The sequence below is a fragment of the Monopterus albus genome, unplaced genomic scaffold, assembly GCF_001952655.1.
Source record: "Monopterus albus unplaced genomic scaffold, M_albus_1.0 scaffold17.1, whole genome shotgun sequence".
In the NCBI taxonomy this organism is placed as follows: Eukaryota; Metazoa; Chordata; class Actinopteri; order Synbranchiformes; family Synbranchidae; genus Monopterus; species Monopterus albus.
In genome coordinates, this window is record NW_018127897.1 from 2459521 (window position 1) to 2474585 (window position 15065).

The window sequence follows — 15065 nt, forward strand, 5'->3', positions numbered from 1 at the left end:
GCTCCAGTTTGTGAATGACACTACAACCGACTGATTTAAGTGTCTTCTCTTAAATCAATAAAATTGTTAAATTACATGAAGTCATACTTTTTATTTTTACATTTGGATTATTAAACAGTTTTACTGGTTCAACACACGAGCAATGTCTGAAGCAGAGCACACATATTGTAGGACTTTTGGAAAAATGGAAAGAATGCAGTATAGTTAATTTTAAATAGCCCACTTTATATGAGTGCTCTGTCAAATGCTGAATACTTAACCAGTTGACTTAAATCTGCTTGAACTAGTCTGACTAGGCTTATATTAATGCAGGGTCAACATGTGGAAATGGTGTCACTCCAATGAAATCTGTGTACTGCTCACTGTCCTCATTATCCTATAGTCTACTAAAACCTGTACAGATTGTATAATAAACTGGTATTACACAGATGTCCCATTCTATAAATCCATACTTGGACCCTTTTTCTTATACAGGAATATTAATGTATAGGATAACTGGGAACAGATATTGAAGAACACTTGCTAAATACTTAGAGATTTAGGCAAAGTTAGGACGTTATATTTTTATTATAAATGTGTGTCTTGGTCGATGAAAATGTAATGAACTTTACAGTCCTAAAAAGCACTACTGAGGACGACGTACTGCATCTTGGCTAAACCGGGATGTAGGATCTATTAATTTGGGGCAGTGTTTCGCCCAGTCAGCCACCAGAGGGCGGTATGTGCTCACTGTGGGGAGCAGCTCTCATACCCCTGTCTGTTTGCCTTGACGAGACACTCGGGTCCATGTGCGAAAGTAAACCCTCTCCGGATTGGCTCTATCTTGAACGCGGCCATCTTATGCACTCTGTCAACATAGGGATTTTACGACTGAATACATGATTTAATCATGCGCTCTCCGGCGCGGGCTTGCGGTGGCAGGAGGGTGGCATCGTGCTAGAAGTTCTAATGCTGTGCGAACCGGTTTCTATTTTTACAGGGAATGGTGACACTATGTCAAACTGTCGCTGGTCCAATCACAGAGGAGGTCACTAATATGTAAATGCACTGTTATCACAGTCACGTCAGCAAGAGCCGAAGAGCTGTTGTGCTGTGGTCGCCAGCAGGAGTACAACTAACAACAGAGTCAACTTCGCCGATAATACTCTTTTTACGTTCACGTTTGGGGCTACGCCTTGGGCTTCGTTTCAGGTAAGCAATAACTCCTCCTTTGAGGATTTGTGAGAGGTGTTTTGGACTCGTTGGCTATTGTTTCATTCAGGCTAGGAGCTGTCAAATTTGTGACAGCGAGGCTCGCCTCTGCTGTATGATGACACACCGCCTTGCCGAGTGTATCTTCCCAGTAGAAATTAGGCTGGTGACTTGCCAAACTAGTCCGTATTAGTTTTACTTAAGTTGACCTATAAATCAGCAAATGTCATCGTACTTTCTCGCAGTTTGCCGAGTAATCGAAGATAAGCGCGACTCCGAAGTTGTCCTTCGTGGTTCTTGGTCATGGTGGTCCTGAACTGACAGCGACCAGCCGGCCTCACTCAGCACCGCACTTGAATGTGGACGCGGTGACTGTCAGCAGTGGCAGTACGTCGACTAGGCAGCGTTTAAGAAATGAAAGCGAAAAGTCGGCGGAGGATAAGAAACAAGTTGTATTATCACGCACAACATCTCTGTCGACCTTTTCATCCATCTCCGGCCTCCTCCTCCTCCTCTTCTTCGGCGAGCAACCGTCACGACACCTTTTGAATCCTGAGGCTTCCAAAGTGGAGGTCTGGCTCGGAACACGTGTGACCCATCTCAACAACCCGGGGGTAACATTTGGGAACATCACGTCACACGTGCATTTGTTTTGTTTCCACTTTGCGAGCAGTTGCGCCTAAAGTAGCGCAACACATTGCCACTTCGCTGGCTTGTCGAACACCACGCTCAGGAGCTGAAGCCATTGGGCGAAGATGAAGAGGATGCTGCCGTCTTTAGCGGTGAGCCCAGTGTCTGTTTCACTGAGTAAGACTCCTCATCAAAGCTTCAAAAACACGTCGAGCGTCTTATTGTGGCACCACGGTAACAATTTAGACGTTTAAAGAGTCGTGAGCACTAAATGAAATGCGCTTTCAGTCAAAGCAGCACTTTTATTCGAAGGTGACCACCTTTAAGCATTTTAGTCTTCCGGAAATACTGCCGTAAAATTAATGATATCTGCTGCTTGTTAGCTTGATGTTGTGTGACTGAGGTGCGCAGAAGTGGCCGTTTGTGAGACATCAGTGCCAGGCTTCAGTGACGACCACGGGACAGTTATGTACACAGTTCTTGTTGATATTGGGCGTCAGTTGCACGTGCCTGGATGGTGCTTACCGCGTCATGACTATGTAGAAAACAGCTGGAAGGCTACAGAGGCTGAAGGCACTGGCCTGGGCTACGTGACTCTGGGCCACTTGGGGTGTTTAGGTTAGCAGTGGCGTGCATGGCTAGCAGGCTCAGGAGTGTTCTGCACTGGGAAAGATGGTATACACGTGTATCGTTTATTAAACATTACAGTTTAGTTTTTAATGCACACCTTGCCTTTATTTCCACTTTACTGATGCAGATTTACCACAAACCGACTCTTTCAGCTTTCAGCTTGGCTTCAGTTATGTTTTAGTGTGAATAGCAAAGAATTATCTGCCAAACAAGTGTTTGTAAGTCATTTCAACTAAGACAAATGAAATGTCTCCACTAAATGAAAGGACACATTCATGCATTATCTATAGTTTGGAACAAACCCCAAAATGTCAGCTCAAATGATTAGTGCACATCCATCTTAAGTGACCTATGTGTATAGGAAACAACATTTAACATGAATAATTTTAACTCCCAGTATGACAGGGAACAGTTGTAAATTTTCTAAAATTGCTTGGCTCTGGATATAGTCTGTGTCTTCTTGGGCCGGTATGCCTCTTATTTAGTTTGTTGACAGACTGTGAGGCAAATAATCAGTGTGTTGACTGTATAGGCAGCCAAGGACCCTTAAGGTAACAACTGGGAATGTCACATGATTTCCCAACAAATAGGATAGTGAGCAGCACTGGAGTGAATTTGTAGTTGGAAGCACAAACCAACTGAAAACAGGAATGGCTACATGCTTGTGTCAACAGATTTTTTCTTGCAACCTGTTGACTGTGGTTGGTGGGGAGAGTGATAATGCAAATTGGGCATGTACCATGCATACCTGTTTGCCTGACAGTGAGCTATATGCAGTACTGTCACAGTAAACTAGAGCTTTTTTTCAATCTGTTTCTTCAGTTTACAATTTAAGTTTGGTTTAGGCTTCATGTTTTTAATAATTGGACTCAACAAATCCGTACTCGGGTTTTTCCAGCAGCTTTCTATAGTCTGGCCTCAGTCCTTAACAGAATTTCTAGTATAGACAATATTAGAGATGCACCAGTGGATTGATTAGAGATCGGAATTGGACAGTTTTAGGCCACTTGGCCATGTTGGTGACCTGCTGATCAGTCTGAGGTATCTGATTCTGTGCAGGTCGTACTTGCAGGCCAAATGGTCTACGTTGTACACACGGTGGCACAGACCAAAATCATACCGTGTGCAGCTGTAGGAGAAAGACAACTACATCCAAATTTCTGACATATAGTACAGAATGAGCGAATTACTGGCTACACCTCATATGCATTATGTATATTGTATCCAACCAGTGGTAAAACACAAAATAAAAATAGCAGATGCTTTAAAATGAATTCAGTGGGATTGAAGCATCAGACATCATTCTGTTTTTATTACCAGTTACACCTGTTCACATTTGGATAACTACAGCTATTGCACTTTTTGTGGGGGGGGGGGGGTTCTTTGAGTATGTTACAGTGATAAGAAGACAGAAGAATTTACATAAGATATTACATTTTCTTTTTATTTTTACAATAAAAATGTTCATTAAAGAAAATTCCAGAAATGTATGTGTATGCTGTCCCTTACAGTTCTAGGAGAGGAAATCAGAATCAGCAAGTCTAACCTAGAAAAAAATCATAATTGTTCAAGAAAATTGCAGTTGGTGCATCACTAAACAAGTTAATATTTAATCCAGTTTGATAATCCGCCTGTACAAATTTAAATGAGAGTTTTAGTTTTAATGACTGGGTTAAAATAATGATAAAAAAAAAATCTCACAAATCTAGTAATAACTCAGTTAGTGAGAAAAAACAACATGTTCCTTGACTTATTGCAGTAGAGACTGAGTGATATGATACCTGAGCTTCCAGAGGCATGATAAAAAATATGATTTGGCTTCTAGTTACTGAGATTAAAAATCCTGAATCATTTGACGAGTGGGTGAACCTACTCATAAGTATGACAGGTATGAAAACAGGACAGCACTATGGAGGAGAGGGGTTTAGGAGAAGGTTCTGGGATGGAACCTGCTGGGGTCTCTATGTGGAGTTTGAATGGTCTCGCTGTGCCTGTATGGGAGTTCTCCAAGCACTTCGGTTGTCTCACTTCCCACACACATGCAGATTAGGTCAATTGCTGACTCTAAAATTGCCCTTAGGTGTGAATGTGAATGGATGTATGTGTCAGCCTTGTGATCAACTGGCAGCCTGGCCAGTGTGTACCCCACCTCTCACTTAGTGTCAGCTGTGGTAGACTACAGACCCCCATGACCCAGCAAAGGATAAGGAAGTATTAATTATGAATAGAAATGCAAGTAATGGATCCAGTAGAGACAGTTGGTCATCTAAGTAAGTAATGGATCCAGTAGAGACAGTTGGTCATCTAAGTAAATACATTTTTTTACATTAACAGCTTAGCCTAGATTTTGAACAGTCGGTCATTTAGAATGACAGAGTCAAAGTGGGATTTACGTACAAACACATCAGCAGCAGGGCACCTAACGGTTGAATAGGAGAGATCAAGCTTTCTTTGTTTCAGGACAATAACCTGCCGTTCCTCACAAATCACATTTCAGGGCTACAGCAGAGGTGTGTAGCTTGTTTTTTGTGAAATGCAAGAACCCTGACAGATTCACTCACAAACTGTACAAATACATTAATGTTGTGCCTGTGGTGATTTATTTGAGTTTGAGGATGTTTATTTACTTGTATGAACTGGTTCATGAAAACACAGAGTTTCTGAACCCAAATTTAGAGTCTGCTTTTGGCACCTTATCCAGCATTGTTGTGTTATTTATAAACTACTGTATACTGAATTTATGTTCTAATTACTTGTTGTCAGTGTAAGTAATTTGTAGTAGTTTTGCCTGTGATTACAAATAACATGCTGTAAAACCCCACTGGCAACACCTTGTGTATATGGGAGAACAGTACCAAATTTCTTTATGATTGTCATGCACTAGCCCATCATTTGAAATGTATATGAAAACATTCAAAGTATCTCTGCCAGTTAGACTAAGACACTGGAGAAACATCTCTGCTGTTGTGTGCCTGTGTGCATTGCAAGTCAGCATATAATGACTGACCTGAGTAAGCTTCTGTCATCTTCCGCTGGTCTGTGGTTGCAGAACACACACGCACACACACACACACACACACACACACACGGAACTTATCTGTCTCTGTCCCTAGCTGTTGAAATTCTATCAGCTGTCTACACCTCCCACGCATTCTGCAGCAGCAGCAGGGTAGGTGCTTCATTGGTTGTGGGGGTGAAGGGCTGAGGTGCGCTTGTGTGTATGTGTATGTTAATGGAGAGGGGGTACAGGAAGAGGCACCTGCTGGTGGCTGGTGGTTGGTTTGCACCAGCTGCTTTACTACACACATGAAAGGCAGTGCTGACAGATAATTGACAGTACTGAATTTCTCCCTAACCCTTCTGACCTAGCCATTACCTGTCTTTTGAAAGCTTTTTGTCCTGCACTGAATGGGAATTCATTCAGTTTTCCTAGCCTACAAGCATGTAGCTCTGATGAGTAAATGGAAGACAAAAATTGATATCATGGGGAAGAACATACACTTAATAAACTGTTATCTCAGACAAAAATGTTTAATTTGTCTGTTTTTGTGTGGTGTAGCTTCTTTTGAATTATTTCAATGAGTATCTTGTTTGCCATGCAGACTCTGATCTGCTCTTCAGCTAGACCACATCTTGCTTAATAAAAGCACATTTTTCTCATATTAACGATGTGTTAAAAAACTCTTTCCTTTGTTTTTTTGACAGGAACACTAAATAATGGACATGCTGTAGCTGTTTAGAAAGTGAGGCTCCCTGGGACCAACTTGGATTCAGTGGTGTTCCAAAGGTTCCAGTCACCTTGCAGGCTCTGCCATGGACTTTTTTGATGACCCCAACCTCTTTGTTGGAGGTTTGGAAGGGCTGGATGAGGATGGCTTTCCTTCAGCACCCTCACTTGTGGATGAGTTAAACCTCAGTGCTGACTTTGAGCCCCTCCAAGTGGAGCCTCTAGGACCAGGGAAGCACCATGGCATGATGCCACCAGTTTCTACTCATCAAGCCATGCCTGCTTATAGTCAGCCAATGAGTCACTACATTGGCATAAAGGGGCAGAATCTTATGGGGCAGGCATTTTCTGGTCCTGGAAGCACAGGTGGTGGAGGTGGTGACTTGATTACAGAGCAGCATGGCCTTTACCACAATCCTGCCATGAACCAATTACCTCAATCCAATGGGCTGTTCTGTAACAGCAGCAGTCCAATGTGGGGCAACCAAGACCAGAATGGGAATATGTACCATGCCTTATCTCAGCAACAGCAACAGCTTTGTCAGCAGCAGCAGCAACTGCACAACCATCAACTTCATGTCAGGCAACAACAATCACAACAGCAACACCACCCCTGTCATGGTCAACAGCAGGAGCAGCAGCATAGAATGCGGCAGCTGCAGCAACAGCAAAGTCATCAGCAACAGCTGTTAAACCAGTGCCAGCACCAACAGATTAACCCACAGACTGTTTCACTGCAGCATCACAATTTCTCCTTTCACCAGGGAAGTCACTCTCAGCAGCAGGTTCACCACCAACTAAGTGTAGGAGGACCAAGGTTCCATTCAAGAGCTCTGTCAAATAAGTCTTATTTGGATAGTCAAAATGCTTCTCTGAGTGGGGCATGCTTACAACAACAGCAGCAGGGTAGTTACCAGGCCAGAGGAGGCCAAGCTTTCTCTGGATCTCAGCTGGAAGATCCTAACCTGCCATTCCCAATGCATTCATCATCTATGGTTCACTCCCTGTCAGTGTGCTCAGTCAGTTCTGATACAGCTTACCCACCAGCTCAGTACCCTGCCTACCCTGGAGAGCCAGAAATACCCAGCCACAGTGAGCAGTCTTTGTGCTCAGCATCAGTGTCTAGACCCACCACCACTGCTGCACTCCTCACGTCCACAGTGCCTGAGCTCTCAGGGAGAGACTGTCAGTTTCCATCTACAGCAGTTATAAGTCAGCACCACACTAGGATGCCAGTTAGCCAGGCAGGGGAATGTCCTTTCAGGGCCCTGTGCTGTTCTGGTGAAACCCAGGGAAACTGCAAGTCATCTGAAATATTTGGTGAATCCATGAGCTGCTATCCTAGCATAGCCAGTCATCTGCCCTCTGAGCAGCTTGAGAGCTGCGGGGCCATCAATGCTAACGGATTCCAGGCCTTGGGAGACCGTCTCCTGCCATCAGAGTCTCAGGATGGAGACTTGGAGGGTCTGGACCCTCCTGACCTCCTGCCTGACCTACTGCCCCAGCTGGAAGCGGCTCTCAGTCAACAGGATGAAAGTGACTCTTGCTGGGCTGACTGCAGCCAGGAGAGGGGACATGAACACAAGAAACCACCTCCTGCTTACGTCAAGGAAGAGAAGGTAATAACGTTAAATATTTGTTTCATTTATTTGGTCCTTAAAATATTTAGCATGGTACATGCATGGTAGGATATTACCATGCATGTACCATGCTAAATATTTTAAGGACCAAATAAGTGAAGTGGTTAAGGTGCAGCACTCTCGCCGCCACGGCCCAGGTTTGAGTCAGGGTTGTGTCAGGAAGGGCATTCGGCGTGTAACGCGTACCAAATGTCAACATGTGAATCGTCAGTGTGACGATTCGCTGTGGTCACCCCTAATGGGAAAAAGCCAAAAGTGACATTCACATGCATGGTAGGATATTGCAGGTGTACTGTGTCAGAGCAACCCCCTGTATATAATTGTCTCTGAGCTGGTCTAGTTTATATTAATATAGTCTGTGCTCAATGTCCTTTATCCCTATTTCCCTCCAGTTTAGATTATTGAGAAGTCAGAGGAGTGAAGATTAATATTAATTGAACATATGACATGTCATAATTTCATAATCTTTGCCGTACTAATGTAGATCATTTCCTGGCTGACATTGTGAGAATTTGTTTATTTTTCCAGAATATCATGGCACAGAATCCAGTCACTCATGTAATGTTTAACTAGCTATCCCAGAGAGAACATGTGCTTGTCTAGTATAAACCTGCAATCAGTGGTGGAGTGGGGGAAGGTGGAGAGGCGGTACCTATGGCCCTCTAAAAGCCTTCTGAAAATGATAAGACTGTCAAGCATGGCCTGTCTATCTGCCCAGTGCACTGACAGCAGGTCAGGCCTGATTAGGCTAAGAGTGGCAGGCGGGTCTCCAGGACTTAGCCTTAAGCATACTTAGGGCTATATCAAGATGTGGGTCAGGGCAAGCCAGAGGCACTTGCACACTGCCTTGCTGGAGTGTGGGGGAGGCCGCATGCTGTTGTGGTAGCTGTCACAGCTTCTGTGTGTGCGTGAGTGCATGTGCACGTGTGAGAGAGCAGTCAGGAGGAAAAGAGCTTGGTGAAGGAGAGTAGTTAGCACTTGAAGGAGGGGGAGGGTGTTTGGGAGAGAGCAGTAGCTCATGGAAAAAGAAGAGCTCAGGAAAGAGACAGAGGAAAAACGAGAGAGAGGGAAGTGGAGGGGGAGGTTGGGAGAATGCATTAGCTGGATGTAACAGGCTTCAGGCGGTTCCTGGACCACAGTTGGCTAGTAACTTAGCAGCATCCACATAGCCTCCTGGTCCACAAGTGACACATGAAAAGTAGCAAAAGCAGCAGATGTTTCATCCTGATCTGCACACTTTTAAAAAGAACATGTGAATTTTAACATATCCACATGTCTTGTTTTGATCTTATAACCCCCTTTTTTTTTATGTATTTGCACTTACCCTCGTGTGGCAAATTCACGAATACCTACAGTTTTCCAGTTTGAGTGATTCATTTAAATCTCTCTAATCAGTATTCTGTTACTGGCAGCACACCCATTATATCCCCTCACTTCTGAAACCAAATCTGTGTTCATGATCCAAAACACAACCTGTGAGTAGTGCTTGACTGTACCTGAATAGGCAGCAAGTGACAGCAACACTAGTGGTCTGCCTAAACCAGAGCTCTTCCACACAAGCTATTTGACCATCTGCAAAGGTCCTTGATTGAAATGAGGCCATGAAACACAGCCATAAGAATGAGCCTTTCCCTGTCTGTGTCAACATCCAGCCCTGTGTTGATGCTCACAGGCTGACTGTGCTATTCATGTGCACTGATGTGTGAAGAGCCTGCTGATGGTGTGTTTGCTGAACAGGCAAGGCATCAGGGGATAGCTGCCCACTTTTCATTCCCCCGCAGTGAATGTGGCTAATTAGGATTTCTAATGGTTGTAATAGTCAGGTGCAGCTGTGATGAGCAACCGAGGTTCAAGATTGAATAGTTCTCCCAGGTTGCCATATTCAGAGGTTAAACTCAATAGATAAATAAAGCTTCCACAGTCCAAAGACATGCATCAGAGGTAAATTGGTGACTCTATTGCCCATAGGAGTGAGTGTGGTTGCCTGTCTCTTAATGTCAGCCCTGTGATAGACTGGCAGCCTGTCCAGGGTGTACCCTGCCTCCTACCCAATGTCAGCTGGGATTGGCTTCAGCCCCCGTGACCCTTGTTAGGATAAGCGGTATAGAAAATGGATGGATAATTATAATGTCTTAGGCCTAGTTGCAAATTCAAATGAACAGATGTGTGTGGAATTATAGCCTGGCCCATGAAACATTTCAGCCATTGCTAGGAACTTTGTCTGAGGACGTACAGTAGTTCAGGCTAATTGGCATCAAGCACTCTAGTGAAACCCTTTTGAGTTGAATGCCACTATGTGATATTTACAGGAGTACATGTAAGTTGTATGTACTCATGTGACTCAGCAGTCAGTATTTATAATGTGACTAGTTTCGAAGTTAAGACCAGTGTCTATTGAGATATCTGAATAGCTAATATGTTTAGGTTGCAATATGGCTATAACTTGTCAAAATGTTGCAAATCACTGAGCAGGACTGTAGCTGTATTGGATCTACAGGGTTTTCACATTAATGTGATGATGTGTCTGATTAGTCTACTGACTGGATAGTTTTTTTTTTTTTTTACAGTACTTCAACATGGATTAGCCAAAAACAGTTGTTTATTTTCCATCTGGTCATTCCATTTGTATTGTAAATGGTTTCTTGATTATATTTCCAGTTGAGAATTGCCATATTGTCCACCCATACTGTTTAAGGATGCACTGGCAAAACAATAACAGTAAGATTGTCAGGTGGTTAGCATCACCAGGGGTGTTGGTGATGAGATGCATAATGGCACATGAGATACACATGGACAGCAATATTTGGTTTGGCGTATAACTTTGGATGTGCAGTTTTTCCACTTACCGTATAGTTTATTTTCAATGGGAGATTTGTCTTACTTCTTTTGTATCACAATCCTAATGTGTCTGGATTTGGATTTCATAGATCTATATATGGGTACGAATTAAACTAAACCCCAAAGGCAAAAAGGAAACTGGTTCTTGAGATTCGTGGGACAACAGCAGCACATTCAAGACACCCTTTACTTGTGTACTCGGGATGAAAGAAGATGTTTGCTACCTTGATTTCAGTTCATTTTGTCTTTCTAACATTGTGACACTGTGGACATTAAGACAACTGTCCCCAGCAAAACAAAACAAAACTGAGTTTAATAATCTTGAGTTTAAGGAACGTTTTTAATTCCATTTAGATGGATCACTTTCACTCTGAGTCGGTTACAGTGGTAACTTTCTGTGCGACTCTTACCTGCTTGCTGGAAGGTTTTCTTCGATGAACCCTTGAGTATCTCTGTTTCCACCCCTCCTTCCAAACTTGAAGAAGCTGTCAGACATAGTGACTCATTTTCTTATTCATACAGTTGATTTCATTAGATTCATTAGAATTCATTAATATGCGGAAGCCTTCACTGGGAGAACAATATCCAAATCCCAGTTGCATATTAGTAGGCCTGCCCCCTAAAGGTTGACTAGTCGAATCATCAGTCGAGAGACTCATCAGTCAACGGAGACTTTTGTAGTTAAGCCTTTGTTTTTATTTTATTATATTTTATTTGTGCTTGGGCACCTGTTTAGGATGCCTCCTGGACGCCTCCCTGGGGAGGTATTCCGGGCATGTCCCTCCGGGAGAAGGCCTCAGGGCAGACCCAGGACACGTTGGAGAGACTATGGCCACGTTCACACTGCAGGCTGAAGTGGCTCAAATCCGATCTTTTTGCCCAAATGTGACCCATATCCGATTTCCTTATGACAGTGTGAACACCAGTGTAATACCACAGTGTAAAAAGACGTTGCTACAGTTAAAAAGCCTGCACTCAAAGCTTTACTCAAATAAAAAAAGTATTAGCATCAAAATACACACAAAAATAAAAGCACAGAATGTCCTATTTTATAATAATATTATTGGGTTATAAATACTGCTGCATTAATGTGTTCATCTTTAATGTTGTAGTTTGTAATGGTGGGACTTGTTTTAATTGCTGTATATACTTTTGGGTAGCTTAAGCTATAATGAGAGGGGTTAGAGAAGACTGTAGCCATCAATTAGTACATCACTTTGTGACTTTTTCCTTTAAAATAAAACATCACACTGTCATTTCTGTAAATTGTCCATTTGTTACTAAAGCATTTATCAGTAATGCAGTTAATATGAAAAGAAAATATGAATGTGTTGTGTTGCATGTTGACTTACTACTAGTGGAAAAAGTTGTTTTGGAGCCCTGATAGAGTTAATTTTGGAAAATAACACCTGAGGTTTATTGCAGCGCTTTGTAACCCATCAAGTGAAGTGTTGTGATTTAGCAGTTTATACCACTCTCTGGTACTCAGCAAGAGTGTTCTTTAAAATATCTAGACACACCTGCAATTTTTCCATTTTCTCTCTGCAAATCTGCAGTTTTCTGAGGGTTGATTGGGTGGAGTGGTTTAACCATGGCTGTGATTTAGGTTTAACACATCTTGAGCGTACAGGTGAGAGAGAGTCCAGGATACCAGAACAAGTGTAATTAAAAATGGACAGAAGTTAATCTGAGGTCAGATGGGAAAATGAGCCTTCAGCCAAGGGAGATTTGTCCGGCAGTAAGTAGGGTGATCCTCTGACTGCTGCAAGCCAGGATACAGGATTTAAACATTGGAAGGGATATTTCGATACCAAAAAGAGCAGGCAAGTGTTCAGAGACCCTCGTATCACATATTTCCATGAAAATTACTGGTAAGCCACTCAAGAGGAAAAAGGCCCTTGACCATGTGTGGGGCCACAAACAGAGTAAGATTAAATGAATCAATGATAATCATAAAATATTTCACCACTGGCTTAGATAAGCAACATGCAGTATGTGAATATTAATATCTCCAAGAATTAAAAGCTTATCACATGTATGTATAATCCCAAACCTCTCAAGTCCTTGTTAAATTTGGAAGGGCCATGAACCAGTGCACATAATAAACAACATGAAAATTTGCCGTCAAATAACTGCAGCTTGTAACTGGAGAAACCCTCCGAAGAGATTTGTCTGCTGTTAAATTTATTCTTGATGACTGAAGCCAGACCTCCTGCTCTCTACCTGACACTCTTGAAGAACTGAGGAACGTACAGTCCGAAGGGAGACGCTCCAAGAAAACCTGCTATCCCCAGCTTAAAGCCACGTTTCTGACATGAACAAAAAGTCGTTGTGAGAGATAAAAATGTCACTTAGAATAAAGGTTTTGTTCACTGGTGGTTTAGCATTAAATAGAACCATCAGGATGATGGCAAGATTGTTGCTTGGTAGAGACCAAGAGGCAGCCTAGTGTCAAAGCGAAACAGTATGTTGGTCCTGTTGACTTACTTTGGTTTTAGACCAGAGGATGCACAGCAGGACTGGGTGCTGAACGCGCCTGGCTAAGGTAGCAGCTAGCAATGTAACAATATTTATAATATCACTGTAGAAAAATGTCTTGCTACTGCTGTGGGACTGTGATTGTATCTACCAGGATATTACATATGATTATTTCACTTGTATAGCTGTGTTGGTGTCAGGATTGGAACTCACATAGTGTATGCTCCCAGTTGTACAAACAGTTCAGTCATTTAGTGCCCATGACTATTCATGCCAAGTTTTTGCACATGTTTAGGTCATGGCTTGTTGCTTTTATTTTGATAAAAAAAGGAAATCTGGAGCACTTTAAGTCAAAAGGAGAATTTGCACAAAATATTTTGATTTACTATTTAGTAAAGGGCATTTTTAAAATATTGTGAAAAATATCATGGCAAAATTGTACTGTAGATTTTTGGTATTGTTACATTCCTAGTAGCAACAGTGTGAGGCAACAACACATTTCTTCCAACATTTAAAGGAAAAAAACATTATAATACAGGCTCGTCTGCTATGATAACATGCTCTGTCACATATTGGATCATTATGGAATGCAGTTTGTCATTTTTATTGTTTAAATATAATGACCACAGTGGTGAAAACATCATAATATGTTACTAAATAAAACTAAAGCAGTTTAGAAAAGCTGTGTGATCAGAGAGATAAATACATATTTATATACATCTTTATGTATGTGTAGCGGCATAGCCTGCTGGAGCTCTAACCAAGTCTGGGTGGCTGTTAACCTCCCTCACCTTTGTCTTCCTCCACTAAATAGGGTGAATAATACAGAAGAAAAGGAGGCAGCTGTGGCTCAGGAGGTAGAGCAGGTCGTTTCCTAACCGGAGTATTAGTGGTTCGATTCCCGCATTGTCCAGTCCACATGTTGAAGTATTCACTGAATCCCCAATTGTCACCGGTGCATGCATTTGGGAGTGTGAATGGCAGAATAGTATGAAAGCTCTTTGAGTGTGCTGCAATGCATAGAAAAGTATAATGCTATACAAGTATAACTTACCAAAAACAATCCCATTAAATTGCAATTGGATTATTTTCCCAACTCATTCAACCCTGATGTATACTTAATGATTGGCTTTGCAGTTTTTTGCCCTGTTGCTAAAATTTGCTATTTGGAATTTTTGTCACACCGAAGGCTTCAAATGTAAGATGTTGATATTAGATTAGATGGCTGGGGCTGTTGTAGCCACTACAGGCCCCTTCTGGAGTGACACTGATCAGGCTCCTTCTCTATGACTCGCATCATCACCAGTCTAGACTTTTATCTGTCCAGGTATCACTGCTTTCCCCTCTCGACAGTGAGCTGTGTCTGCAGTAAGCAACTTAGCGTATGTGTGCTCACACTTGTAAGCAGGGTCGGTGTGTGTGGGTGTGTGGGTGTGTGTGTGTGAGAGAGAGAGAGAGACATACTGACTTTGTTGCTTCCTGACTTTACTGAGGGTTTATGTAACTCTTAGGGAACCTGCCGACCAGATTGGGCAGGCAATGCCATAATCAGCCTTGAAACGTGCACACATTTGTGCACACACACATCCTCATTCAGGATCTGATGTTTAGTTTTATTGTTTGGAGCACTCATGCACAGATGCTGCTGTCTTGGTGTTTAACAATGACGAAAGGTACAAATACATAAACGGTGAATGCTCATGAATGGAGCGGGTCTGAGCCAGCCATAGCTAGTGAAGGGAGCCAGACATGAGGTGGCTCATGGCCACATAGCCCTGTTAGGGGCCGTCCTGGATGCAGCTCCCAGAAACTGTTAGGAGATGGTTTTGCATTACAAATGGAGATGGGCAAACAAATCAGACTAGGGGTGGGCGATATGGGAAAAAAAAATGTATCACGATATTTTCTAGAAATATTACGATACACGATAT

General features: G+C 42.5%; 1 protein-coding gene across 1 annotated transcript in view; it reads left to right on the forward strand.

Annotated features, from left to right (window-relative positions):
• Positions 1-551: 551 nt before the first annotated feature.
• The window catches only part of chd9 (chromodomain helicase DNA binding protein 9), an 85237-nt gene continuing 70723 nt past the window's right edge, over positions 552-15065 (forward strand). Inside the window, exons 1-2 of the mRNA XM_020592488.1 lie at positions 552-1191; positions 6157-7797. Coding sequence (XP_020448144.1) covers positions 6265-7797 — 1533 coding nt within the window. The 5' untranslated portion in view covers positions 552-1191; positions 6157-6264. The remainder of the gene's footprint in view (positions 1192-6156; positions 7798-15065) is intronic.